Genomic DNA, 26,262 nt, shown 5'->3' with positions numbered 1-26,262 from the left:
CAAAATCTGTATTGAGGTTCTGTGTCGGAATGTCAGATAAGCCTGTGCGAGCTGATGTCGGAAATTAATCTAGTATCAAATTTTAATCCCTGTGGGGTGGGGAGAGTGGAGCACATTTGTTGCTGAAATCGGTTCCAAGCTTGGAGGTACGTCCTTTTAACTGTGGGAGGCGGCTGAGATGGAGTAAAATAGCTATGGATGGGGAGAGATTGTTAGCCATGGAGGTTCTTCTAGCAGCTTCCCTGTCCACTTTGGATTCTTCCGCCCTGACGAACAGTGAGCTGTAGGGCCTCTTCTGTAAGCTAATCAAGTCTTTGGGCAATCTTCTCCAACTCCCAAGCAGGCCTCTCACAGTGGGTGAAGTTAATAGACCCAAGAAACAATCCAACTGGTATACCAAGAAGTGTAGGGTGACAAAATCGGCCCTAATTTCAGCTGTTAAAAGCAAATCCCCGGTGGAGATTAGGTTCGCCAGAAAGGAATATAACCTGACCATCAATGAAGCTAAGAAGGAATGGGAGGATAGGTACTGGAATGACCTAATTGCAGCAAGCAAAGGCAGAGATGCTAGAGGCTTTTGGAACTTGGTAAGGGCAAGGGAGAGACCTGACTGTTCCCTTATAACGTGTAATATTCCTGCCCATACATGGTATAATCACTTTCAATCCCTTTATACTTCCAAGGAGGGGGCCTCCCAAGCGACTACTCACAGAACCTCCTTGTTAGCCGACCTCTCGGGAGACTCATTGGGTGATCCCTTTACTCCAAGAGAAGTTGAAAGCGTAATCAAGTTGCTGGTGCCCCTAAAAGCAGCTGGGCCCGACGGGATACAGGGCGACATGATGCTCGTGAACAGGAAGGAGTGGGGGAAGCTGGTTTCATCTCTGCTAAACGCCATCAATAATGGTGCACCTGTTCCAAAGTCTTGGAAAGGGGCGGAGGTCGTCCCGATATTTAAGAAGGGGAGCCGGGACGACCCTGCAAATTACAGGCCTATAAGCCTAATTGTTTCATCTCAAAAGGTAGCGGGGAAAGTTCTACTGGGAAGGGTCCTCCAGTGGATAGACGAAAATCATATTCTATCAGATCTTCAGGCCGGTTTTCGCTCCGGCACAGGGACCATTGAACATGCCTTCAGACTGGTTCTTCTATACTGGAAGGTGGTGGTGCTGGGCAAGGGTAGTCTTTACTTGGCTTTCATAGACCCGAAGACTGCCTTTGACCTAGTACCACGTGAGGGGTTATGGAGAGTCCTGTCTGAGATGGGGTTGCCTTCGTACATCTTGTCCCTCCTGGTCAGGTTACATACTGACAACTATGCGCAGGTGCGGTGGGGCAAGAATGGCGAAAAAACTGACAGGATCCCAATAGAAGGAGGCGTCCGCCAGGGATGTGTGCTTGCCCCCACTCTGTTCTCTCTTTATGTGAACGGAGTGGTGGAGCATCTGCTAAAACATCCTGCAGACGCACCCTCTCTGGCGGGCAAGCGAATCTCCACCTTGCTTTTTGCCGACGACACCCTCCTCATCTCTAAGACTCCTGTGGGTCTGCAGAGTCTCCTTAACAGCTATCAGGAGTTCTGTTCCCAAAGGGGCCTGTTTATTAACACTAACAAAACAAAGTTCCTGGTCCTAATCCCACCCAAAAAAATGGGCCGCCCCCCGGTGTTGAATTCCGTGACTCTGGAGAGGGTGTCTGAATTTGATTATTTAGGCATCCGTCTGACAGACTCAATGCATTGGAACTCACACATCCAAAAGATGCTTTTAACCCATAAAAGGGGGTGGTGCCCTCCTGAAGGAGCAACACTCCTCTACAACCAAGCCTATTGCCCCAGCCCTCGAGATTTATCAAGCTAGAGGGGTTAGTGCTGCTTTGTAAGGGGCGGAACTGTGGGGCACTTGCAACCTTGAAGTTTTAGCTAGATCAGAGACCAAATTCCTGAAAGACCTGTTGGCTCTCCCCCAGAGCACCCCTGCAGTACCTGTACTAATGGATATGGGTTGTAGATCGATCAAGGATCAAGCCCAAATTCGCCCCTTGCTGCTCTGGGCTCGACTGTGGCGAGTGCCCGAGCTAGCCCCATATGCAGAGGCCTTAGCAGAGGTCATGGCTCTGGAGGGCTGGTCCAAGATTAAGTGGCTGAGGGACGTGAAACATCTGCTAGGAGCTTTGGGGCTTGGGGATGCGTGGGAAGCAAGGACTGCCCCCCCCCCCCCCCCCCCAAGGCAGTTCTAAAGAAACTCTACTGGAGTTGGGTACTCTGTAAGAATTCCCTTGATGTAAAACATTGTAAATCCACGGAGGAATTTCTGAATATGAAGGAAGTGGTGGCCTACGAACCCTACCTTGACATTATTTCCAATCCTATTGACAGAGCTCTGTATTTTAAATTTAGAGTAGGGACGCTACCTGTAGGTGATTTTACCTCCCGTTGGAATCTCGCCTACCCCCGCTCCTCCTCCTGTGCGACCTGCCCATCACGTGTAGAGTCGGTCGCTCATATTTTCTTTGAATGTCCCGCATATGCACGGCCTAGGCGGAGATGGCTCAAACCCCTATGCAGGCAGTTAGGTACCCGGCAGTACAGAGAGGCGCTGCGTATTTTAATATCTGATACTTGTACCCTGGTTGCATGTTGTGTGTCCAAGTTTCTAAAATGGGCATGGATAATTCGTCTGAATAGGCTTTCTGTGACTACTTAATGTTTGTTTTATCTGTTTTGGTTAATACGATTTTATCGGTGTAAATATAATGCAGTTGTTTTTATATGATTTTAAAATTGTTGTATCTGCTTTTATGATATTTTTATATCGAAATAAAGCCATTCATTCATTCATTCATTCATTCAAATTTTAATCCTCTAAGTTAATATCTGTTCATCATCTGAAATGATGTGAGGCTTGATTATAGATCTGGCAGAGATAATAAATCAACCTGGACGTGAATTATTGTGATACATGTTGTTTGGCTAATCATGAAAACTAAACATGAAGATTGAATATTGCTTTGTCAGAGAATTATTTCTATCTGAATTGTCCTCCTCAATGGACTTAAAACCAGTCAGTTAGAAACTATTGCAGAATCGTTGCAGTGCTCTTGAGCCTTTTCATGGGTTCTTTGACCTTCTCAAGTAGACTTATTCTGACAGTGGCTCATACTTGTTCCAAGGTGTTGTCCAAGATCTCATGGGGATACCCACGTGTTGAAAGTGAGTTTTGCACTGTTGCAAAGTTTCAGTCAATACATCCTGGGTGGATGTTATACGTTTAATACATGTGAATTGTGAAAAGGGTAGAGGTTTCTGCAGTGTGGGTGGATGAAAGCTGCCGTAAAACAGCATGTTGTTCCGGCCTGTGGGCTCTTTGAAAACCTTACTGCTAATGCCTGTGACTGTGAACCTTATGTCCACATCTAGATACGTAATATGAGATTTGTATTTATCATTGGGCTTGGGTGGAGCCCTTTCCATGGCGTGCATCCGAAGTTCGTTAAAAAATGTCTTGATGTTACTTGCAACACAGTTAACATTTTGATTTGAACTTAGATAAATTAGAGTGCATCACAATCACATCCTAAACATTGTCAGTGAAGCTTTCCCAATAGCTTATGTGAAAACCAAAAAAAACTTTAAGAAGTATTTTGGAAACTCCACCCCCATATTGGTACTTTCAAGTTCTGCACTTGAATGGGTAAGTGTTGTGTGCTTCTGCTGATGAAGTGTGTTTGTAGTGCACTGTTGGAAGCCAGAGTCCCCATCCCGCATCACTGTCACTAAATGCGAGACCCAGGACTCCCCACCCAACGTTAGGCCAAGTAAGGACACCGTTTGAGATATCCCTGCTCACCCCCATAGTAGCTTGGCACGAGCAGCCAGGCCTATCTCCCAGACACGAGTGTACAGTATGTGCAACCACACCCACAGCACCCACTGGTGACACCACAAATTGACTCCACACGAGTTTGATTAAACGAGTATAAACTTTATAGAAAAAGATATATGATCAGACCACACAATACAAAAGTCAACATATAATAAAGGGTAATGTTCGTTCCGGCTGGCTGGTAGGTTCAAATTCCAACCACGCTTTCAAAATGCTATGCTGGTCGCAATGCTAAAATCACACACGTTGCAATGGACAAACAATAATGCACTTCATAACAATACAATCCTGTGCTGGGCAAAGGAGAAATAATACAATGCGTAACAATACACCCCAGTACCTTGCAATGGGAGAAATAATGCAATGCATATCACTACAATCATGTACTGTGCAATGAAGGAATAATGCAATGTGTCACACCCCAATCACGTACTTTGCAATGAAGAAATAATGCAATGCGTAGCTACAATCATGTACTTTGCAATTAAGGAATAATGCAATGCGTAGCTACAATCATGTACTTTGTAATGAAGAAATAATATAATGCGGGCAGCTGCAACCCTGTACTTTGCAATGGAGAAATAATGCAATCTGTAGCGCTACAATCGTCTACTTTGTTATGCAGAAATGATGTCAGGCATCATAAGACAGTCTGGCAGTTTATTAGCAGCAATATTGGCAAAGTGTATTACGACAATCAGCCTCTTCGATAACAGTTGCCCCCTACACGTATCCACGATGACATGAAGTGCAGCTTCTCACTCTGGCCCCAGTACTGCCACTCCATAGGTCTGTACGGGCCCCAATCTGAGCCGAAGCAAAGGCTTACTTTGGCAGAAGGACTGAGAGGCTGAGAGAGTGTCCCTCCGAGCCCGCACCCCACCCAGGAAGTGATCCACGTTACCTGGGGGCGTGACCCTACTCTCCTCCTTCAGTGAACTGGGCCTTCCATGCAGAACTTTCATAAAGGGGCTCAGCAGATCAGCCTGGCAGCTCAGCTCATCCGGGCCTTCCGGTCTGGCCACTGTTAGGAAGGTCTGAGGTGGCCGCAGGGCACACGTACCCCACGCCCCTGAGATTACGTTACTCCGGGTGCACGTTCACTACAGCACCCTCCGGGTCTCTTCTGGCATGAAGCCACACACACAACGCTGATGGGACTTCACGTCGACTCTGAGGGCACGCTCACCAGGCACTTCTTCCTGCAGTCTCAGTTGGCAACTAGACATGCACACTGCACAGCAGAGACTCACTTTCTTCTGGTGTACAACATGATGAGCCATCACCTCCACAGTCCCAAGTTGCACCAAAGCAGGCACACTGTTTCACCTTGACTTACTTCAACTCCGGTGATATCCAGGCGCTCTTCACTAACACCTTTGGCTGCACCACATTTGGTGTGGAATTAAGTGGTGTGTATTGGATTGTCACTGTGATTTACTGTTTCTCTCCTTAAAAAGAAACTGTGTTGAAAGGGCCACATTTAACATTACAAACCCTTGTTTGTGTGGAAGAATTAATAAAAATAATGTATTCACGGCCAGCCTTTTTTGTGTGTCTCTTGTTTCTAAGGGTAGTTGCTTCAACTTTCCAGAGCCAAGCTTGAAATGAGGCTTTCCAGTTTTTGTTTTTATGCCTTTCTCGTTATACGTCCTTATGTGCAAGGGTAAAGAGTGTTTATCTGTCTCCAAGAAGCATGCTGAAGGGGAATGAGCAGTAGGGATTTCGTAGCCCGAGGTGATGGTTTGGATTTTTAGGACAACAGTCGGCTATCTTAGAGCAAGAAACCCTTCGCCAGGCTTTATTACTGCACACAAAATGACACAAGCGGGCCTTTGGACACAATCGTGCTTATGGTGTGCTGAAAAGTATCCCTGGGCAAAGCACTACACTACGCTTGCGTAGTTTGCGAAGTTTGCGCTACTTTGCACTATGCGAATTACACGTAGCACAGTGCAAACACGCGTAGCTTAGTGCAGCTGGCATTTTTTGCTTGCTCCTGGTCCTCAACGTCAAGTTGGCGACCGCGAGCAAGCAAAATGACATTCCGGAAAGACTTTTTCCTCGTTCGCGATCAGCAACATCAAGTTGCCGATTGCAAGAATGGAAAATAAACCTCCTGGCGAGATTCTCAACGCGGGGAGGTCAGGTTTCTCATTGCGAGTGGTCGCGTATGCTCGTGACCGCTCACGATGAGTAACTACCAGTCCGCGTTGAGAAAGCTGCCGCTCGAGTAGAAATCTACACGAGCGGCAAAAAACGACCGCTTGCACTGTGCAAGATGCAGTTTGCACTGCTTGCTCAGTGCGGACAAGCATCCTGCACTGTGCAATCAGTGCGAACAGCATTTTGCACAGTGGACTGCGCAGTTCACGTAGCTCGCGTAGTGCACTTTGTGTAGCTACGCGTAGGGCTACTTCGCGAACTAAGCCCAGGGTTACTGAAAAGCTATTAAACCTCATTACAAAAAGAAAACAGCGAGGCATTTACCCGCATTACTAGTCCAGTACGAAAAAGAAAAGGAGCAACCCCCTTTAATCCGAGATGTGCTGAAATACTTGTCAGCAGTCGCTGACTTGCGGTGTGGACAATCACAGCATGGCATGTTTGGGCAAGCCTGAGGCACATAGTGTTGGTCACACAGCCGGCATGCTGTATTCAATTCAATTCAATCAAGCTTTATTCAGTATGTTATATACAACCATTAAAGCATTCTAGTCATAAAAAATTGCTTAATATTAGACCCTATAGTTCTCTTTTTTAAAAGATAAATATAAAGACAATACAAGGCCTATTAACGCCGTCATTTGTTATCTATACATGTACCACACCATTGTTAGTCACAAGCTATATAAACAATAGTAATGTACACCTATCAAAGACAATTCAATACCTACTAATACACATCTCTACCAATACAAAAACAATGATTATATAAACTTAAATTTACAATCAGAATAAAAAATGCAATATTTGATAATATTTAATCTCAATAAAAAATTATGTGAACCAATCTTTAGAGGGAATAAAGTGCATATATACAGTTAATAGATCATTTTTAACAAAACGTTTTGGCGCCTGAGCAGATAGTAGGGAGCCTACGTGTTTTCATACGTTAATGCTTCAGATGGGAATTATCCTTTCTTCTCCTAATTGACATTTGGATAAAAGTTATTACTGCACTGCAGACTTTATCGTTTTCCAAGCTAGAGATATAATACAACCTGTGATCTGAAAATAGAGGTCTAAAAGCAAATTTTCTAATATCCTGATAAAAATTACAATGGAGTAAATGTAATGTGGTCTGTGGTAAGCATGGGCGGAAAATCCGTTTCGCTCGCGGATTTTGCGGATTTTCGGTAAATTCGCAATCCACGAGATTCGCGAATCTCCCGCAAAATCCGCAAATCCGCGAGCAGCGGATTTTGCTCGCACTGCTCGCACTGTTCGCGTGAGTTCGCGGCTTCCCAGTACAACTTCGCGCCCCGCGAATAAGTGCAAAATTGCAGAAATACAATCTTAGCAAAACTGAAACTACTTACCAGGTTCAAAAGTTCAGGCTCATCATTAGTAGCCATTTCCTGTAGTGCTTCCTGAGGGGCCCCTCCAGAGTTCAGTTGCCAGTTGCAACTATTATGTGACCCTGCTCTGAACCTCAGAATAGTTACACATATGCCACAAAGGTCCTGAATTACAGCTAAGGGAGACAAGCAGGAGCCAGGCTGGCAGTTCAAATCCATTAATCAGCCCCTAATTCATTATTGTCAGTTGGGGCAGGGCAGGTGTTGTAACTAATTTTGCAACAATGAAAGCACTTAGCAAGTGCAAAACATCACTAATCAGGAAGCACTAAGGAAGCAGGTGCCAGCTAAAAAATATTCTGTGACACATTAATCAGCCCCAAATTAATTCAGGTCACTTGAGGCAGGGAAGGTGTGCTTGCGTTGCCACAATAATGTACACTGACTGGACAACCAGAGGGTGCTGTGATGAAACAGAGGGTGGCATGGGTGGGCCAGAGGGTGGCATGAGTAGTCAGAGAGTGGCAGTGGTGACAGAGAGTGGCAGTGATGAAGAAGAGTGTCCCAAACAGGCTGGACACGTAGAAACAACAAGTTCGCGAAACTTGCGACCCGACAGGTAAGTTCGCAATTTGCGACATTGTACAAAACCCTCGCGAACTGGCAGAAACCCACGCAAACACAAAAAAAAATCCGCAAATTCGCGAGAATTCGCGGATTTTGCGGATTGCGAGTTCGCAAATCCGCAAAATTCGCGAACGCGAGATTCGCAAAATTCGCCCATGCTTAGTCTGTGGGGACTTTACATCACAGGGGCAATTCGGGAGATTATGGCTCCCCTTTCTCATTCTAAGGTAAGCGATCTGGTAATGTAGAGTGCCCAGCCTCAATCTTGTTAAATAAAATCTTTGTTGTGGATTTCTAACTGAGATGAGGTACGGTTGGGTACCTATCAGGAGCGGGCCTTCACAATACGATCTGACACACAGCCTTAAACCTATTCCTGCGTCTCTTACCAGTTCCTTTGAGGTAGCTAACTTCATTTTTAAGTCCTCTTTGCTGTAATCCTGGATGATCTCTAAATCGGTATAATCAATCTTCACCTTACAGTCTTTTAAAAGGTTAAAAATATACTGTAACCAGGGGATTTTTTGCTGTAATCAAGGGCTATGCAATCCTTAATTATTTCCTTAGTGAACTTGGTCTCATCTTGAGACCAAATCCCATGCCAGAACGTGAAAGCTGCTGTGCTGATTGTGTCGCTAATGTAAGGTACACATAGCTCCTTATGAACTATATGTGTGGCAGTTGACTTAGGAACTGCTAGGACCCTTTCTAGATATTTTAGGTATTTGCTGTACCCCAAAGTGCAGCTCCATAGCATGTTCCTGTAATACACTTACTCCTATATAGTTTGAGGATTTCCCTCATGGGCTTTTGCCTATTTTTGTGGCAAATCTAAAAATACCCTCGCTAGCTTGTATAAACTTTAGCTTACATAAATCAATATGTGCACCCCAGGTGCCATTCCCATTGAAAAGGATGCCTTAATAGGAGAAAGATGTTATTCTTTCGATATGGGTTCCTTCCACATGATGCCACCTACTCTTAATTCTGCTTTTCCCACAAGTCATGACAAAGGCTTTGCTGAGATTCCATTTGAAATCTTTTGCAGTCATGAACTGGGGACATTTTTCTATTAAGCTTTGGAGACTGTTTGCAGTCCTTGATAGTAGGACTGCATCGTCTGCATATAAGAGTATTGGAGTTATACGTGTACCGACTCTAGGGGCATCAGCCGTTAAATTCTGTAGAGATAGGTCAATATTGTTCAAATAAAGAGATAATAGGAGAGGAGCAAGGACACAACCTTGCTGTATCCCGCGAGTAACTCTAAAATCAGTAGTACATTCGCCTTTTGGGCCAAAGCGAACTCTTAAGGTTATAAAAGCATTTGCAATGCAATAGGTCTCGCATTAGTTAAAGTTAGAGATTTTGGTATTGTTTATATTTTGCTGGATTTGTTTGTTGTTTTCTGTACTGAATGTGTTAGCTAACTACAGTTTGTTATGTATCTGTGGAGTAAGTATGTGTATTATACATTTTTCATTGAATATTTGCTGGTGTAATAGTATATGTACTACTAAGAAGGGGGACCCCTGGCAACGTAGGGGCAGGTTTACAGGGGAACAAAGGAAGCACCAAAAGCAAAAAGGTTACCTGCCCCAAATCTTCAGATTAGGCCCCAAAACGGGGTCCTTCAATAGGCACACTACCACCGGAGCAGATCAAGTACAAGAACGGTCAATCACATCAAAAATTACAAAATATATAACAATTTTATAAATTTTTTGACAAACATATAAAAAATGATTAAAGACTCATAATTATAATAGTGTAATATCAGAACCCAATAGCACACAACTCTCAAGCATCAGGTCCCACACTCCTAAACCATACAACACACTAATTGCTTCAAATACTCCCACAATTCACCAAACCTACTCATACCTCAATCACAAAAATTCATAACACATTTAATAGTAAAAACAGATGGTCAGGTGACAGTATGGAACAAGTCATCTTGATGGTGGGAGTAGGGGTGGATGCAATCCAGCTGCCCCCTCACGAATAATGCCTTGTTTGTGAGGGGGCAGGAGTGTGGGACCTGATGCATGGGAACTGTGTGTTATTGAGTTCTGATCTGCTCTGGTGGTATTGTGCCTATTGAAGGACCCCGTTTTGGGGCCTAATCTGAAGATTTGGGGCAGGTAACCTTTTTGCTTTTGGTAATAGTATATGTAGCATAAGCTAGGGTAGCAATAATGTGTATTTGTAAACCATAGAAATAGTACAGATAAAAAATCTAAGTGCCAAAATGTATAAAGTAAAAGCACCATGGATAAAGGCATATATTGGACACTAAATAGAAAAGTAGACAAGAAATAATAGGCAGATGCTGCATGTGGCTGTGCCCTGCAAGGCACCAGAAAGCGCATAGAAACGTATAATAGAACTTATAGGGGCATCTCATTGTACACTACTATTTGTAAAACATTGCAGAGGGTATCAATAAAAATTGGTATTTGTTGCCTCTGTTTGTTGTTGTATGTGTAGTGGGATAATATTTATAAAAAATTGGTATACAAATATAGTTGCACGTTTAAAGCGCTGCTTATAAACATGCAAAACAAACACTAGTTAAAAATGTTCTGTGAGTTGCCTTAAACACTAACCTAATGTTAGAACAGCAAAAGCGGCTCGTAAATATAAGCGAAACTGACTCAAAATGTATTGCTGCGATAGCAGAAGCAAAAGCGCCAAGTATGTAAAAAAAAACATTGGCATAGCCAATAGGTCTCGCCTTTGGGTCCTTATAAGTGTTTAGCCATGCAACAGTGGATGTTGTTGCACCAAGGATATTGTGCTGCATAACTAAATACTTATAAGGTCCCAAAAGCGAGACCTATTGGCTATGCCAATGCTTGGTATTTTGGAGTCTCCCCTCTGCTCTTCTCTGTTACGAACTTTCTTATACTAGGAGATTTCAATATCTGGATTGATCGCCTAGAACTCTGAGATTAGATCAAGCTTATTGAGGGTTGTGCCACATGCACCTTACCCAACATGTAATACTCTCCACACATGAAAGTGAGCACACATTAGACCAGATTTCTCTTCTTTGGACAATGTGAAGTGCCGAGATTCTTTACCTCAAATCCTGGAATGACCATTTGGATGCTTTCTTCAACTGGTTGGAGCCGGAGCATCAGTCATGGAAACCCATTCAGAAATATTTTAAGAGCTACGCTTGGACAAAGAGTACACAGGGAAATCTTTAACATATATTAGTTTCTTCCTTTGAGTTCACAAACAGATGTTCAATTTACAAATTCATAATCTGAATCCCGGATTAGATATAGCATCAATTAAATAAATTACCATCTGCTGCTCAAGACCAACTGCAACTTGAAATAAGCGTATGTTGCGTTACTGGAATTTGAATAGCGCTTAGAAACATTGGACTATCACCCCGTAACGTTCTTATTCTGGGCACGCTTTCGTACGGTTCTTTTGAAGGCCATTATTTGTGGATGTTGCTTGATAGCACTTTGCTATCTGTGGTTAGTAGACTGTTGCTGAGTGTTGTGTAGGTTAGCCTGAAAGTACAACAAGTTCGTTCCATCTTAGGTTGTGTAAGGCTTACTATTGAAGCGCCACAAGCTCGTGCTGGGCATCGCAGGTCGCTGTGGGAAGGGCGGGGCCACGCCCCTCCCTTGGTGAATGAGAGATTTACTCGCGCAGTGTAATCTCCAGTGCCTTACATAATATCATCGACTTTCACTTAAAATAGACACACTCAGTGAGAGACGGCCAGATTCCACGTGCGTCAAGAGGGCCTGTCAGCTGACATCACAGGGTGTGGATAGGGGGAGGGCGGGTGTAAGCAATTGATAGAGCGCAGGTTCCCCTGCCCTTTATTTACCATACTCACCTGGATCCATAAAATATATATATATTCAATTTGAACTGGTAAAACCTACAGTCATATCAAGTTTTGTTTAACCTTTCAGGACCTATACCATTGGACTTACCAATCCTAGTCACCGGTACCTGAAAACCTAAAGGATCAGGGTATTAGCATAATTGGTAGAAATAGAACATTTGCACTCATAAAATAACCACAACTTGGGAAAGGTTTAAACTCTTTATCTAAAATCATAAAAATGTCATAATCCAAGCATTGAATATTAGTAAATTCTCAATTAGGAAAATAATGATTAAAATGAAAATATGCAGAGTTTTTATAAAGCAGTCTTTACGCATTTGACAAGAGGGTGGAAAGAGAGAAGGAATAGTACAATGACAATACCCACATTTAATATTTACCTAGAATGGTGTGAAGAACTAACCCTGGCCACGGGTTAGTTTAAAATACATAACCCCTAAAGTGCAGGCACCATAAAGGCAAACAGGTGCAGATCAGAATCAGGACAGGTGATGCCAAATTGGATCAGGACAGGACCACCAAGGGCTAAGACCAGCACCCGCAGTTAAAGTTGCAACGCCTGTGTTACTCCCTCTCTGCAGCTAACTGCCAAAACCCGGTAAAAGTTATCGATTTCTCTGACAAAGTGCTTCGCCAGCACTTCAGCTCTCAACCCCCGATCTGGGTTTTGAACCTTCTGACAGAGGGCTCCGCCAGCACCTCTGCTCCCGATCACCTATTGAGTGCGTTGGGTCAGTGACAGGTCAGCTATTTGGACAAGTTGGACAAATTAACTAGCTAAGCCTACCCTAGTTATACTATTTTCCAGGTCAGTGTACCACCCACCCAATGTTGCAAGTGTAAGGATCCCCAATTTTGATTGGACAAAAGAATGAGGAGAGGTCAACACACCATACCAAAATGAGACTTTTAGAATGAATATTAATGTTTGCATTCCCGCCCATCAATTTATTGTCCCACGTATGTTTTATTCCACCCGGCAGTGAATGTATCAATAATAATTACAATGTAGTCCATATTTTAGTTCAGCTTCCTTCACAGGGGCAGGAGTTGACGTTCCCATGAATAACTTCTAGCAAGTCAGGAGTTGGCCGAGTTTCAAAGGTCAGTGCTTCATGGACTTGAGCTTTTCTGCGCAGTCGCAGTTCCTCCAAAGATGGAGTTCAGAAATATATGTCAGGCTCAAAGTTCAATCCATATGAGAAATAGAAAAGAAACAGTTTTAGAACAAAGAATAACTGAATGTACTGTATACCACATAGCTCTACTCTATTCCCATTACTTTATTTTAACTATTGCGTTAAAAATTAGGCAGAACGAACAGCTGGGCAAAAGCAGCAGTGCAAGCTTCATGTATGCTGTAACACAGAGCAGCCATCTCAGTTTTAATGCGCAGAAGCAAAAGATTCCCCCCAAAGCAAAGAGTACGTCATGTCACGAGAGTGTGACAGACGCATGCGCAGTAAGAAATCCCGTGTAGCAGCGGCCATTGTATTTGCATGCGGATTAACGTTAGTAAAAGCACATATACAAGCTTCTTCTAGATACCCAATGTTTTGTGAAATGCAATATTAATAAGACAAACATATTGGTTTGCGCATTAACGTTATGTCGAGAAGACTGATTACAAGCAAGTCGCATAAAGGGCCAATCCTTGCTCCATCACAGGGAGGGAGAGCGAGAGCAGGGAGATGAGAGAAGAGGTGAAGAGAGAGGCAGAGGGGAAAAGAAGTGGTATTGAGAGACGGTCGATATAAAGCAGAGACGAGAGAAACAAAGGGGCAATATGTAGGAAAGAGGAGAGGGGGAGAGAGCGCGTAACAGTGGGAACCTGACTAAAAGTAGAGAAAGGGAGTAGGTGGGAGAGACAGGGTCTGAATGTAAAAGAGAGAAAGAGAGGATGTGGCGAGGGAGAAAGTCTGGGACAGATCGGTAGAGGAAATGGGGCGAAGTGAGGGGCGTGAGTGAGGCTAGTGATGGTGTTAGGGAGAGACCGGATAAAGAGGCTGCAGAATGGAGGGGTTGGCGGTACAGGGAGGGAGAGAGGGAGGGTAACAGGAGGAAAATCACTGCATGGGCAAACCGGAGTTTATTGCCAATGTGTTTGATGTGTTCATGTCTGGAGAGTGTTGCTCCGTGTTTGTTTACAGCGCTGCGAAGATGAACCGAACATAGGCGCATAATAAGTTTCTGGCGTTTTATTTGGGGGGTGGTGAGTGAGCGTTGTCCTCAGACAGTTGGCTGAGTCCCGGAGACCCTTTGATGGGTGCATCTACCTGAAACCCGGCAAGGAGAGCCCCGGGCCGCTGTATATTCTCAAATGCCGATCTGCACATGGACAGGGCCCATTCAAGGAAAGCCCAAAGCCGGTGTTTATTGCCAATGTGTTTGATATGTTCATGTCTGGAGAGTGTCGCTCCGTGTTTGTTTACAGCGCTGTGAAGATGAACAGAACATAGGCACATAATACGTTTCTTGCGTTTTGTTTAGGGGGTGGTGGGCGAGCATTGCCCTCGGTCAGTTGGCTCAGTGCCGGAGACCCTTTGATTGGCGCCTCTACCTGAAACCCAGCAAGGAGAGGCCCGGGCTGCCGTGTGTTCACAAGAGCCGATCTGCACACGCACAGAGTCTTCAAGGGACGCCCAAAGCCGGAGTTTATTGCCAACGTGTTTGATATGTTCATGTCTGGAGAGTGTTGCCCCGTGTTTGTTTACAGCACTGCGAAAATGAACCGAACATAGGCGCACAACACATTTTTGGCTTTTTGTTTGGAGGGTGGTGCACAAGCGTTGCCCTCAGGCAGTTGGCTCAGTCCCGGAGACCCTTTGATTGGCACCTCTACCTGAAACCCAGCAAGGAGAGGCCCGGGCTGCCGCGTGTTCACAAGAGCCGATCTGCACACACACATGGTCTATTCAAGGGACGCCCAAAGCCGGAGTTTATTGCCAACGTGTTTGATATGTTCATGTCTGGAGAGTGTTGCCCCGTGTTTGTTTACAGCACTGCGAAAATGAACTGAACATAGGCGCACAACACGTTTTTGGCTTTTTGTTTGGAGGGTGGTGCACAAGCGTTGCCCTCAGGCAGTTGGCTCAGTCCCGGAGACCCTTTGATTTGCACCTCTACCTGAAACCCAGCAAGGAGAGGCCCGGGCTGCCGCGTGTTCACAAGAGCCGATCTGCACACACACATGGTCTATTCAAGGGACGCCCAAAGCCGGAGTTTATTACCAATGTGTTTGATATGTTCATGTCTGGAGAGTGTCGCTCCATGTTTGTTTACAGCGCTGCAAAGATAAACCGAACATAGGCGCATAATACGTTTCAGGTGTTTTGATTTGGGGTGGTGGGCGAGCGTTGCCCTAAGACAGTTGGCTCATTCCCGGAGACCCTTTGATTGGCGCCTCTACCTGAAACCATTCAGAAAAGGGGGTGGTGATGAACAGAGTGTCTGAATTAAGCAGACCACTCTTACCCAGTCCAAAGATCAGGGCTTGATCCATCACCGTTATTTATCTCACTGCACCATCCCAGCTCAGAACCTGGCTATATGCAAATCAGTCTGTCCCTGGCCCAGTGCATCATGGGAACAGGGCAGACTAAACTACCAAGCCAATTCTTCACCAGAAAGGCGACAAGCTACCGGGGACCGGTTTCTGGCATTTCAGCCTTCTTCGGCCCGGCTTGCTTGAATCCTGATGGTGCAGTGAGAAAGGGACTCATGTCTGAGTATACCCTGCCACACCTATAGTGGCCAAAAACGATTCATGAAAAGGGGGTGGTGATAAACAGAGTGTCTGAATTAAGCAGACCACTCTTACCCAGTCCAAAGATCAGGGCTTGATCCATCACCGTTATTTATCTCACTGCAGAATCCCAGCTCAGAACCTGGCTATATGCAAATCAGTCTGTCCCTGGCCCAGTGCATCATGGGAACAGGGCAGACTAAACTACCAAGCCAATTCTTCACCAGAAAGGAGACAAGCTACCGGGGACCGGTTTCTGGCATTTCAGCCTTCTTCGGCCCGGCTTGCTTGAATCCTGATGGTGCAGTGAGAAAGGGACTCATGTCTGAGTATACCCTGCCACACCTATAGTGGCCAAAAACGATTCAGAAAAGGGGTGGTGATGAACAGAGTGTCTGAATTAAGCAGACCACTCTTACCTAGTCCAAAGATCAGGGCTTGATCCATCACCGTTATTTATCTCACTGCACCATCCCAGCTCAGAACCTGGCTATATGCAAATCAGTCTGTCCCTGGCCCAGTGCATCATGGGAACAGGGCAGACTAAACTATCAAGCCAATTCTTCACCAGAAAGGAGACAAGCTACCGGGGACCGGTTTCTGGCATTTCAGCCGTCTTCGACCCTTCTACCTGAAACCAGGCAAAGAGAGGCCCAGGCTGCTGTGTGTTCATAAGAGCCAATCAGCACATGCACAGGGTCTATTCAAGGAACGCCTAAAGAGGGGGAGGGGGGTTGAAAGACATTACCTGCTGCCCCTACTGCTAAATAAAGATTGGGGGTGTTTTGTATTCAGTTAACTGTAATACAGTATTTTGGGGGGACTAACGATGCTACTGTTGTGTGCTTTCACATAATATGTTATCCAGGGGTCGGTGAGTGGAGGCTGTGACGTAGCAAGGTGGGCAAAAACCAAGAGGAAAACTGGACCCTTCCTCCATTGCCTAATTAGGGGGTAGCAAAAAAAAGCGGCAATGGAAGCGATCGCGAAAGCGATCGCTATTGTAAACAAGGATGTGATTTCAAGTATCACGCCCGTGTCTGGGCACGATCATTGCTCCTCCCATGGCCTATTGGTGTCTAATACGCGCATGGTGTGCGTAATAGACACCAATAGGCCGTGGGATGGAGCATTGCGCACGCCTTTGGCCAATAGAGTGCAGTGATTCATTAAAAGACGCACGCTAAGGACAATGGGGTAGCTGAAAAGGTCAGCTTAGATTCCCCATTTTTCACCTACAAAATGTCTCGCGCTGTGCGGGCACTGCTGTACAGTGCACCGCTAGGCGCGAGACCTAAAAAGGAATATATTTGTGATAAATAAATTATTATTTCATGTGGGGCGCCCATCCCTCGCAACGTTGGCCATAATTTAGCATGGTTAACTAAATCAAAAGCACTAGTGAGGCCAATGAAACAGAGGTGCAAGTGACCTTCTTTTGCAAGAGTATATTACCCTATCAATAATTCGAGGTTTATGCACTGCTCTACGGTTCGAATACCCCTTCTAAAACCATACTGGGCATCAGTTGAGATTTTATTCTCATTTGCCCAGTGTTAGATCTGGCATCTTTGGCGTGGTTTCCCCCTATCTTTTTGCCTCTACCTCCTGTATTTTTGAGGCTGTGCTGGATTTCGTTTTTGCTGGTTTAGATGCTTTGAGCACTTTGCCACTGCTGTTCAGTGTCAAAGTGCAAGTGCTCCCTGTGTAAATTGGTATTATGATTGGTTATCCATGATTGGCACATTTGTGTCACGAAGAAGTCCCTGGTAAAGTGCACTGAGTGTGCCAGGGCTGGTGATAACAAATGCTACTAGTGGGCCTGCAGCACTGATTGTGCCACCCACATGAGTAGCCCTGAAATGGTGTCTCAGGCCTGCCACCGCAGTGCCAGTGTGCAGTCTGTGAACTGCCATGTCCTCCTGGTTAGTGTCCCCACAGGCCAGGCCTAACCCTTCCCTTTCTGTACACATTGGTCACCCTTATGGAAGGCCCAAGGTACCCCCTTGGGCAGGGTGCAGTGTGTGTGAAAGGTAGAGCATGTACTTGTGCAGGTGACATGCTCTGGTAGTGAATTACAGCCATTTTCGTTTTTCACTATTGTAAGGCTATCATTGGGGATGCTGGCTACAGTGGCTACCAGCATATCTTCCCATATGAGCAAGATAGGACATAAAAGTCTGGTATCCCTGAACTCAGAATTTAATAACACATATTTTAGGAAAGGTTGTTTATAAATCCTGTGTTTGAGAACAGCCCTTTTAAAAAGTTGCTGTTCTCTTGTCTGGCTTTTCTGTGTGCCTTGGCCTGTGTATGAATTGACTGTCTGGTTTCTGAGTGGGCCATCCCTGGGCTGAATAGCTCCATCTGCATCTAGAGTAGTGGGAGGGGATAGCACCTGGGCCTGAATAGGGCTGTGCCTGCCTTCCACAATGCTGGCTTCACCTCCTGCTGGGCGGCTGAAGACCCTGCCCCTCTCTCTGAAAGGAAAGGAGAGGCCAGGAATACAAAGTGCTCAAGGAACACCCAGAACTGGTTCAGACCGGGCTCAGAGTTTTCCTGCACGAAGGGATAAAAGACTTTTAGAGGTATAAGTACAGGACCCATGACTACAGAAAATTAGATCATCCTGGAATCAAGAAGGAACCTCTGCCAAGGAGAAAATCTGAAACTGAAGAAGGAAGACTGTCCTGCTGTTGCTCTGCTGGACTGACCTGCTGTTGCTTTGCTGCCAAGGAGAGGGGAAGGACTTTGCTTTGTGCTGTGACCCTTTGCTTGAAGGAATCTCCAAGGGCCTGAGAAGAGCTGGCTCCCTGTTTTGAAGTCCCAGGAACCAAAGGACTTCACCCCCAGCTTCCCTGAGCTCTGATGAGAGAGCTCTGTCCTTCCTAGAGTGTTTGGGCCAGTTGTGGTGCCTCTGGAAGTTGTACCTGTGTTGGGGAGCTGAAAATCACGCTTTTAAAGAACTTTCTGCAAGTTTTTTCGCAAACCCGGCAAAGCGAGAAAATTCCCGCTCCTACGAAGACCGAGATCGTCGCAGCGCCTGTTGCCGCTGCTTGAAGACGTCGCACCCTTCGTTAGTGGGAAGATTTCCGCCGCTGCGAACATCGTCGCAGAGCCTGTCGCCGCTAGGTGAGATCACCGCATCACGTTGTTGCGAGAATCGTCGCTGAGCCATCGCATCGCGGAGCTGCAAGAGGAAGATCGCTGCTGGACCGCGCATTGTCGCCCCGGAGATCGTCACAGCCCCCGAGAATCATCACATCGTGCCTTTGCGGGAGAAAACTTCCTATGAAACCTACGCACCGGAATCCATACAAGTCATCGTCTTCCTCCCCATACAGACCGCATTCGTTGCAACATATCCGCTGCTGCAGCGAGACTGTCGCTAACGCCTCCCCAGGGTCTCAGGAGCAACGCATCGCTTGTTTTCCATCGCTACAGGTTCTGTGCTTGGAACTTTTTATCGCTAACAGAAGGTACTGTGGCTAAACGTGACGCAACTGTGAACTTTTCGCGCAACTGTGGATTATTTCAACGCTAACATTAGGAACTCTTTTTCAACCATGTTCTTAAACTGTGTATGTTGTATTTTTGTCGTTTTTGTCTTGTGTAGTTTAGATGAAATACGTTTATTTTTCTAAACTGTTGTGGAGTCAGTTTGTGGTGTTGTCACTGTGCTACTGTGAGTTTTGGTACAAATACTTTACACATTGCCTTTGATAAGCTTTGACTGCTCGTGCCAAGCTACCAAGGGGGTGAGCAGGGGTTATCTAAAGAGTGTATCCTCCTTACCCTAACTAGAAGCAAGGGTCCCTATTTGGAAAGTGGTATCTACCTCTGCCAACTAGAGACCCCCAGTTCTAACACCCAGCAATTCCAATCTTTCTAGCATGATTCTACCCATCAGTTTAGATGTTGAATCAAACAGAGATTTGGGTCGTTAGCATTTTGCGTTCCCTCTGTCACCTTTTTTAAAGAGAGGGAAAATAATAATTTCCGTCCAAGTTGCAGGTAACACTCCTCCTAATGTAGCGTTAAAAACACTTGCTAGAATTGGTAACCAAAAATCTATATTAGATTTAAAAATATCAATAGGTACTCCATCCGGACCTGCTGCTTTACCATTTGCACTTTTGTTTGGGCGATTTTAATTTTGTTTAAGGTGATCGGTGCTACCTTAACAACATCAACAAAGATAAAATTACTGTTACAATCTTTCACGAGGGTCTCATTATTAGTATTAAAAATGTGCTCAAAGTGCATCAACCACTCATCCGAGGTTACTAGGGTTTCTATCTTTGTCGCTGAAATAACCTTAAAAAAAGGTTGATCTATTGTTTTCCAAAACAGAATTGAGTCGGGTGTCTCAGCTGCTTGAATCAGTTTTCCCATGCCCTCTCTTGGATATCTATTTTTCTTGTTTTTAGTGTTTGTTGGTAGTTTTTCCGTAGAATACGAATCCTCTCTCTGTCTTATTTTGAGTGCTTCCTTTAATTCTTTATTAAATTTTGAGCACTGCTGATCACACCATCTAGGATTAGGATCGCTATTATTTTTGTTTTTTATCTTCAAATCCCCAGAGATAGAAAAAGAATGTGGTAAAATGCACTTACAATATCTATGTGTGAGGAGGATCTATCCAAGCAGGTATTAATATCATCTTGATTTTTCTGGATTATATTTTCCATAAATATAGTGGGATTAACACCTGACCATTTAATGGAAATTCCGTTTTCTCTTTAATGTTGCACACAGTTTTTCGTGCCTTTTTTTGGTTGGGGCAGACTTAGTTTCAGAATCAAAGATAATGGATGGTGGTCCCTAAACGGGCTTTCCTTGATATAGAATTTTCCACTAGTCCCTTGCAATTCCCCGATACTAGGGTACGATTAATATTCGACGAGGATCTAGCTCCTTCATACACTTTGATAAAGTTTTCTCATCGTGTTCATCTAATTCCAAAATGTGTAAGTGTGTTTATATATAACAGTATTAATCGCTTCTCCATATGGATTATGAGGGAAATGGGAGCTTGGCTCACCATATTCGTCGCTGTGACCACATTATTACCCTATTGGGAGTTTGCACTTTTCACAATTAAAATCACCAGCCCAGACTAACAATGAATCTCCCCCAACCCCTTTAAACAATCATCTAGCTGTTCTTCCAGTGTCAGAATTACCCTATGTCTTGTGCTGTCAAAGACATTATTATCAAAATTAATTACTTCTATGCACTGTTTCCCTTTAGTGCAAAAACATAAAATATGAAAAAACTGTGATTTAATATTAACTTTCCGTAGGATTAATGGCGATGTAACAGAGATGAAGGCCGCTAAGCCTCCTTTTGCTCTCCCCGCCTTTGAAGGAATCGCTTGAGTATGGATTGTTTCAAAACCATTGATAAAAAAAGGTTCTATAAGCCTTGTTTCTTGTAGAAAAATTAGAGCACAATTCTGCATCGTTTTAAGCCATTCTCTGTTATTCACCTTACATTTTACCCCTGTAACATTCCATGACATAATGGTTAAGTGCCCTTGTAAAAAGAAAACATTTGGGTTATTCTTTACGGTGCTCCTAGGGATACAGTCCTGGATACTAACTGAAGGGCGCACTGCGTCCTCCCCCTGTCAATCGGTTTCGCTACATCTTCTAGGAGGGGAAAACCTATTGTAGGTGGGATGTATCACAGATGGATCTAAATAATGGGGTGTATTACTAGTGTGTTGTGTAGGCTCATTTCTCGGTTTATAAAAGTAACCAAGTGGGACAGCCATGATTGTGCCATCCCAATGGTTAAAAGGCCCAACATATTTGGATGAGGGTTCTTCCAACAGGGACCCCACGATCTTAGGACTTCGAAAATGTACACTACACAGTCTTCCTGACATGTCTTCCTTGTAATGCCCACTCAACTAACTCTTCTTAGCCTTATCATAGTCTGGTAGAGAGTGTTAGCCCTACATTTACAGCCTGATTCATGAAATCCGAAATCTGCGATTTTCAAATTGCGATTCACAGCGAATCGCAATTTAGAAATCGCAGATCGGCATTCATCAAAATTACCCAGTAAATAATGCGATTCGCACGCGGCCGCAAAAAGCGTTAGCGATTTACAGAAATCGCAGAATAATCGCTATTTCCGTCAACATCCGTGTAGAAATTGCGATATCGCTAATTGCGATATCGCTAATTGCGAGATTGCAAAATGCGAGATCGCAAAATTGCGAGATCGGAAAAACGGGAAGTCGCATTTCGAGCACAGTGATGACATCACAACCAGGAAGCAGCCAGTTCCCACCCCCATTCAGAACAGTGAGGCTGATCTCAAGGCTGCAACTTACTGAGCTCCTACCAGGACACCAGCAAACTTGCAAATTCACAACTATCCTTACTGCAGCAATGGCAGAGGAGGCTGTACCAGGGCCCAGCAACACCGGGCGCAAGAGGAAGATGAAATTCTCCGAACAGGAGTTGGAGCACCTCATTGATGGGGTGGTTGACAACCACGCAAAACTTTTTGGGAGAGAATCCAGGAGGGTGCCAGAGCCGGAGAAACGTTGAATCTGGCTTGGGATAGCGGCCCAAGTCAACTCTGTGGGCGTGGCACACAGGTCACTGGAGGAGCTCAAGAAGAGGTGGTACGACCTCCGAGGTCGTGCCAAGGAGAGGGTGGCCGAGAGGCTGGGTGAGACCCTGGCCACTGGAGGGGGAGAACCCACAGTCCCTCCCAACACCCCCATGGAGGACCGCGTTGAGGATACTTTAGAGCCAGAGGTGGTCATTGGGGTCATCAGATTGGACTCATCCCGCCCCACCCAAGAGAGCCAAGGTAAGTTGCATCGACTGCGACCCTGTCCTCTATCAATGGCCATGACCCTATAGCCTCCCATAATCTTCCAAAGTCATGCCATCCATGCACATTAGGTAATGCCGTAAAGCATTGTGGGACATGTAGTCTGCCCACAATGTACAAGTACCCCAATGCAGCCAGACATGTCCCAAAGTACGCAATGCCACAGCCAGTCAGGGAATGTCATCCAGCATGCATGTAGCAGCTGCACGTGTGACAGATACATGCAACTAATGAACGTCCACTTCCCCTCACAAGTGGCGCTGACAACAGCAGCGACAGTGACAGGCTGCTAATCGACGAGCAACCAGAGGATGCCGAGGAGGTGGAAACAGCGACACATCCTGCACCAACAGGTGCAGCACCCACCCCCGCAGCCAGGGCCACAGCATCTGCGCCACCACCATCAGGTGCAGCACCCACCCCCGCAGCCAGGGCCACAGCATCTGTGCCACCACCATCAGGCGCAGCACCCAACCCCGCAGCCAGGGCCACAGCATCTGCGCCACCACCATCAGGCGCAGCACCTACCCCCGCAGCCAGGGCCACAGCATCTGCGCCACCACCATCAGGCGCAGCGCCCACCCCCGCAGCCAGGGCCACAGCATCTGCGCCACCACCATCAGGCGCAGCACCTACCCCCGCAGCCAGGGCCACAGCATCTGCGCCACCACCATCAGGCGCAGAACCTCTGCCTACCTCAACTTCACCACCAGCTGGACCCTCTACATCTGGTCCAGCGACTGCGGTCACAGTGCACACACCCACTGTGGGCAGCCAGCAGAGCAGGCAAAGCAGGGCTCGCCAGCACAACAATGCACGCAGCGGCAGGAGGGGGATGGTCGTGCGCGTGCCAGGCTTGAGCATTGAGCGTCGGATGCTACGCATACACCAGCTGCAGGCACGACGCCAAGGGGCGATACAAATGCAGCTACATAACATTGGCCGCAATGTGGCAAATGTGGCAGACAGAATGGACCGCATGACGGCAGCCATGGAGGCCAACACAGCTGCGCTCATATCGCAGCGCAACACCGCCCGCCGCCGCCACCGGCAGCTACTGACGCGGCTGTCCGCATACACCCGCTCTAACTATGTTATAGGGAATGCGACCTCCCAGCTCTCGCGAAGGTCCCTGGCGCAGCAGCAGCAGTTGATCCAATGCTGTGAGGACGTCGCCCGAGTGTTGGAGCTCGTCACCACTGCCGTACTGGCACTCCATCCCACTGGGCCAGGCAATGTCGGGGGGGACGATACCAGCGAGGGCACCTCCAGTGTGAGCAGCCTGTCTGCCTCACAGGTTCCCGTGTTACGCCGGAGCACCAGGCCCACTGCAGGGTCACGTGCCGTGGCAGAGGAGGAGCCGGAGAGGCGCTTGGGTGCTGCGCGCCGGAGGCGCACTTGAGTTTCATTTACTTTTGCAGGGACATGCTGACACTACAAGCCTATCCTGTGTTTTGTTCGCAGCAGTATGGGGCAATACTGCTTGCATAGAAAGGATAGAAACTTAACACTAATATTGTGAATTCAACAATAATATTTATTCTTGCATCATACATCGGCCTCCTGTCATTATTTCCATTTGCATGCAATTGTGAATTGCTGGGTGAGGGGAGTGGGTGCACTAGAAACTGTTCATTGTGATGTGGTTGCGGCGTCTGTGGCCTTCAGCTGGGTTTTCCCCGCATGCATGACGCCCATGTGCAGGTGGCCGGTCGTCCCCTTCCGACTCACTGCCAGAGATGTCTACAGGTATCCGGCGCTTGGTAGCAATGTTGTGTAGTATTGCACACACAGCCACAATGCGGCAGCACCCATCAGGACTGTAGTACATGGCCCCACCTGTCTTGTGCAGTATGCAGAATCTGCTCTTCAGTAGCCCAAAAGTCCTCTCAATGCAATTCCTTGTGCGTATGTGTGCTACATTGTAACGCCGTTGCTGTGGTGTAGCAGTGTTGAGGTATGGGGTGAGGAGGTATTCACGGAGGGCGTAGCCACTGTCACCTGAATGAGAGGAGCAGAGGGTGAGTGCCTGTGCAGAGCAGCTACTTCATCACAGTGTGACATTGTGGGCAAAGTGTACTTACCAAGCAGGTGTCCTTCCCCAAAGTCTCCCCTGGCCAGTCGAGTGTGGAGGCCGCTGTGCCGGAATATGAATGAGTCATGTGTACTCCCCGGGTACTGTGCCACTATGTTCATGATGTATGTCTTAGCATTGCAGACCATCTGGATGTTGAGGGAGTGGTAGGACTTGCGATTGTGGTACATGTACTCCGTTGCAGCTGGTGGGCAGATGTGGATGTGGGTACAGTCAATGCATCCTATCACATGTGGGAAATGGGCAACATTATAGAATTGAAGCTTGGTCTCATCCAAATCCTGTTGGCTGGTGGGAAATTTGATGTGGTGGTGTAGCTGGGTCAGCATTGCGTATAGGAAACTCCCTAGGCAGCGGGACATGGTGGGCTGGGATATCCCCCCAGCAGCCGCAACTATCCCCTGGAAGCTCCCGGAGGCCAGGAGGTGCAGGCTACACAATACCTGGCCATGTGTTGGCACGGCATTGGTCCGCCTTGTTGGGTGCTGCATCAGGGGGTCAAGGTCCTGAATTAGCTTGATGATCATTGCCCCATTCAGGCGGTACTATGCGTATATTTGCTCTCTGGTTTGGCCCAGCAGGGTGACCCGCTGGCGGAATATCCTGTCCTGGATTCTGCGTCTCCTCCGTGCTGCTCGCTGTAGCCTTCGCCGCCTGACCACCATGTACAGTCCTGGCATTCTGACACTCCTTATGCTGATGCTGCTTCTCCTTAAGTGTGTTTGGTCAGGCCTGCACCAGTTACTGATTGGCCAACGGTTTTTCGAAAAAAAAATTTCAATGGCTTTGATGGTTACCACCTGCTTTGGGTTGTCCTTAAATTGCGCCTCGCAAATAGCGTTTTTGGGGTTTTACCCTAATTGCGATTTTTCATGAATACGATTGCGATTGTATTGCGAAATCGCTATTATTTTCGCAGATTCCGTGATTTCTTGCTATTTCCGAATCGCTAATGGTCTACTGCCGGGATTCTGCGATTCTTTTAGCGATTTCGCAATTCTGTGTTTGCGATTTCGCAAAATTCGTGGTGAATACCGATTTGGTAAATTGTGCCCGCAATTGCATTTTCGCAGCTATTGCGAGCACAATTTTGCTTCATGAATCAGGCTGATGGTGTTTGAGGCGAACCAATGAACAATCCGGTTTTTTAAAATCCCCCATGTCTCAGTGGTATTATCAACCAGTCTCTGGACATTTTTCAAAACTATTGCGTAGGGGGTTGCCTCTGGTGGCAGGGAAAGAGAGACCTTACCAGGCTTCGCCGAGCAACCATTCCCTATTGATTTGTTCTCATGATTAGCGCCTTCAGTTCCTGTATAGCTTAGACTACTTGTCTGGTAATCCCTTGGTTTTACAATGGAAACAGATTTCTTTGTTTGAGATGACATAATTGAGTTCGTTTTTCTGTAACAATTGGGAAACTTTCCCCTACTTTTGTCCTCTCATCCAGTTCTCTAGTGGATGTTGCCATATAGGGGATTTTCAGAGGCAGCAACTTTCTAACCAGGCCAGTGAGGATGGAAACTTCTTTTTGCACTGACTCAATTTCCGACATCAATCGTCTCTCAATATTATCGATTTTTCTGTGCAATTTTTTAAAGAGGGTTTCAAGGCTTTGAGGTTGGTTTGTTAGTTTGCCAATCCTGGTT

General features: G+C 46.1%; 1 protein-coding gene across 1 annotated transcript; it reads left to right on the top strand.

Moving 5' to 3' along the window:
- The first annotated feature begins 218 nt into the window (after nucleotides 1-218).
- Nucleotides 219-23,920, top strand: LOC147711734 (uncharacterized). Its single transcript, XM_086919526.1, has 2 exons — nucleotides 219-283; nucleotides 22,774-23,920. Exons 1-2 carry the CDS (start codon nucleotides 219-221, stop codon nucleotides 23,918-23,920), a joined length of 1,212 nt encoding a protein of 403 aa, XP_086775652.1.
- Nucleotides 23,921-26,262: the final 2,342 nt, after the last annotated feature.

This window comes from Lissotriton vulgaris, chromosome 5, assembly GCF_964263255.1.
Source record: "Lissotriton vulgaris chromosome 5, aLisVul1.2, whole genome shotgun sequence".
NCBI lineage: Eukaryota > Metazoa > Chordata > Amphibia > Caudata > Salamandridae > Lissotriton > Lissotriton vulgaris.
The sequence above is the reverse complement of the archived record's forward strand: the minus strand, read 5'-3'. Positions and strand labels throughout refer to the sequence as shown.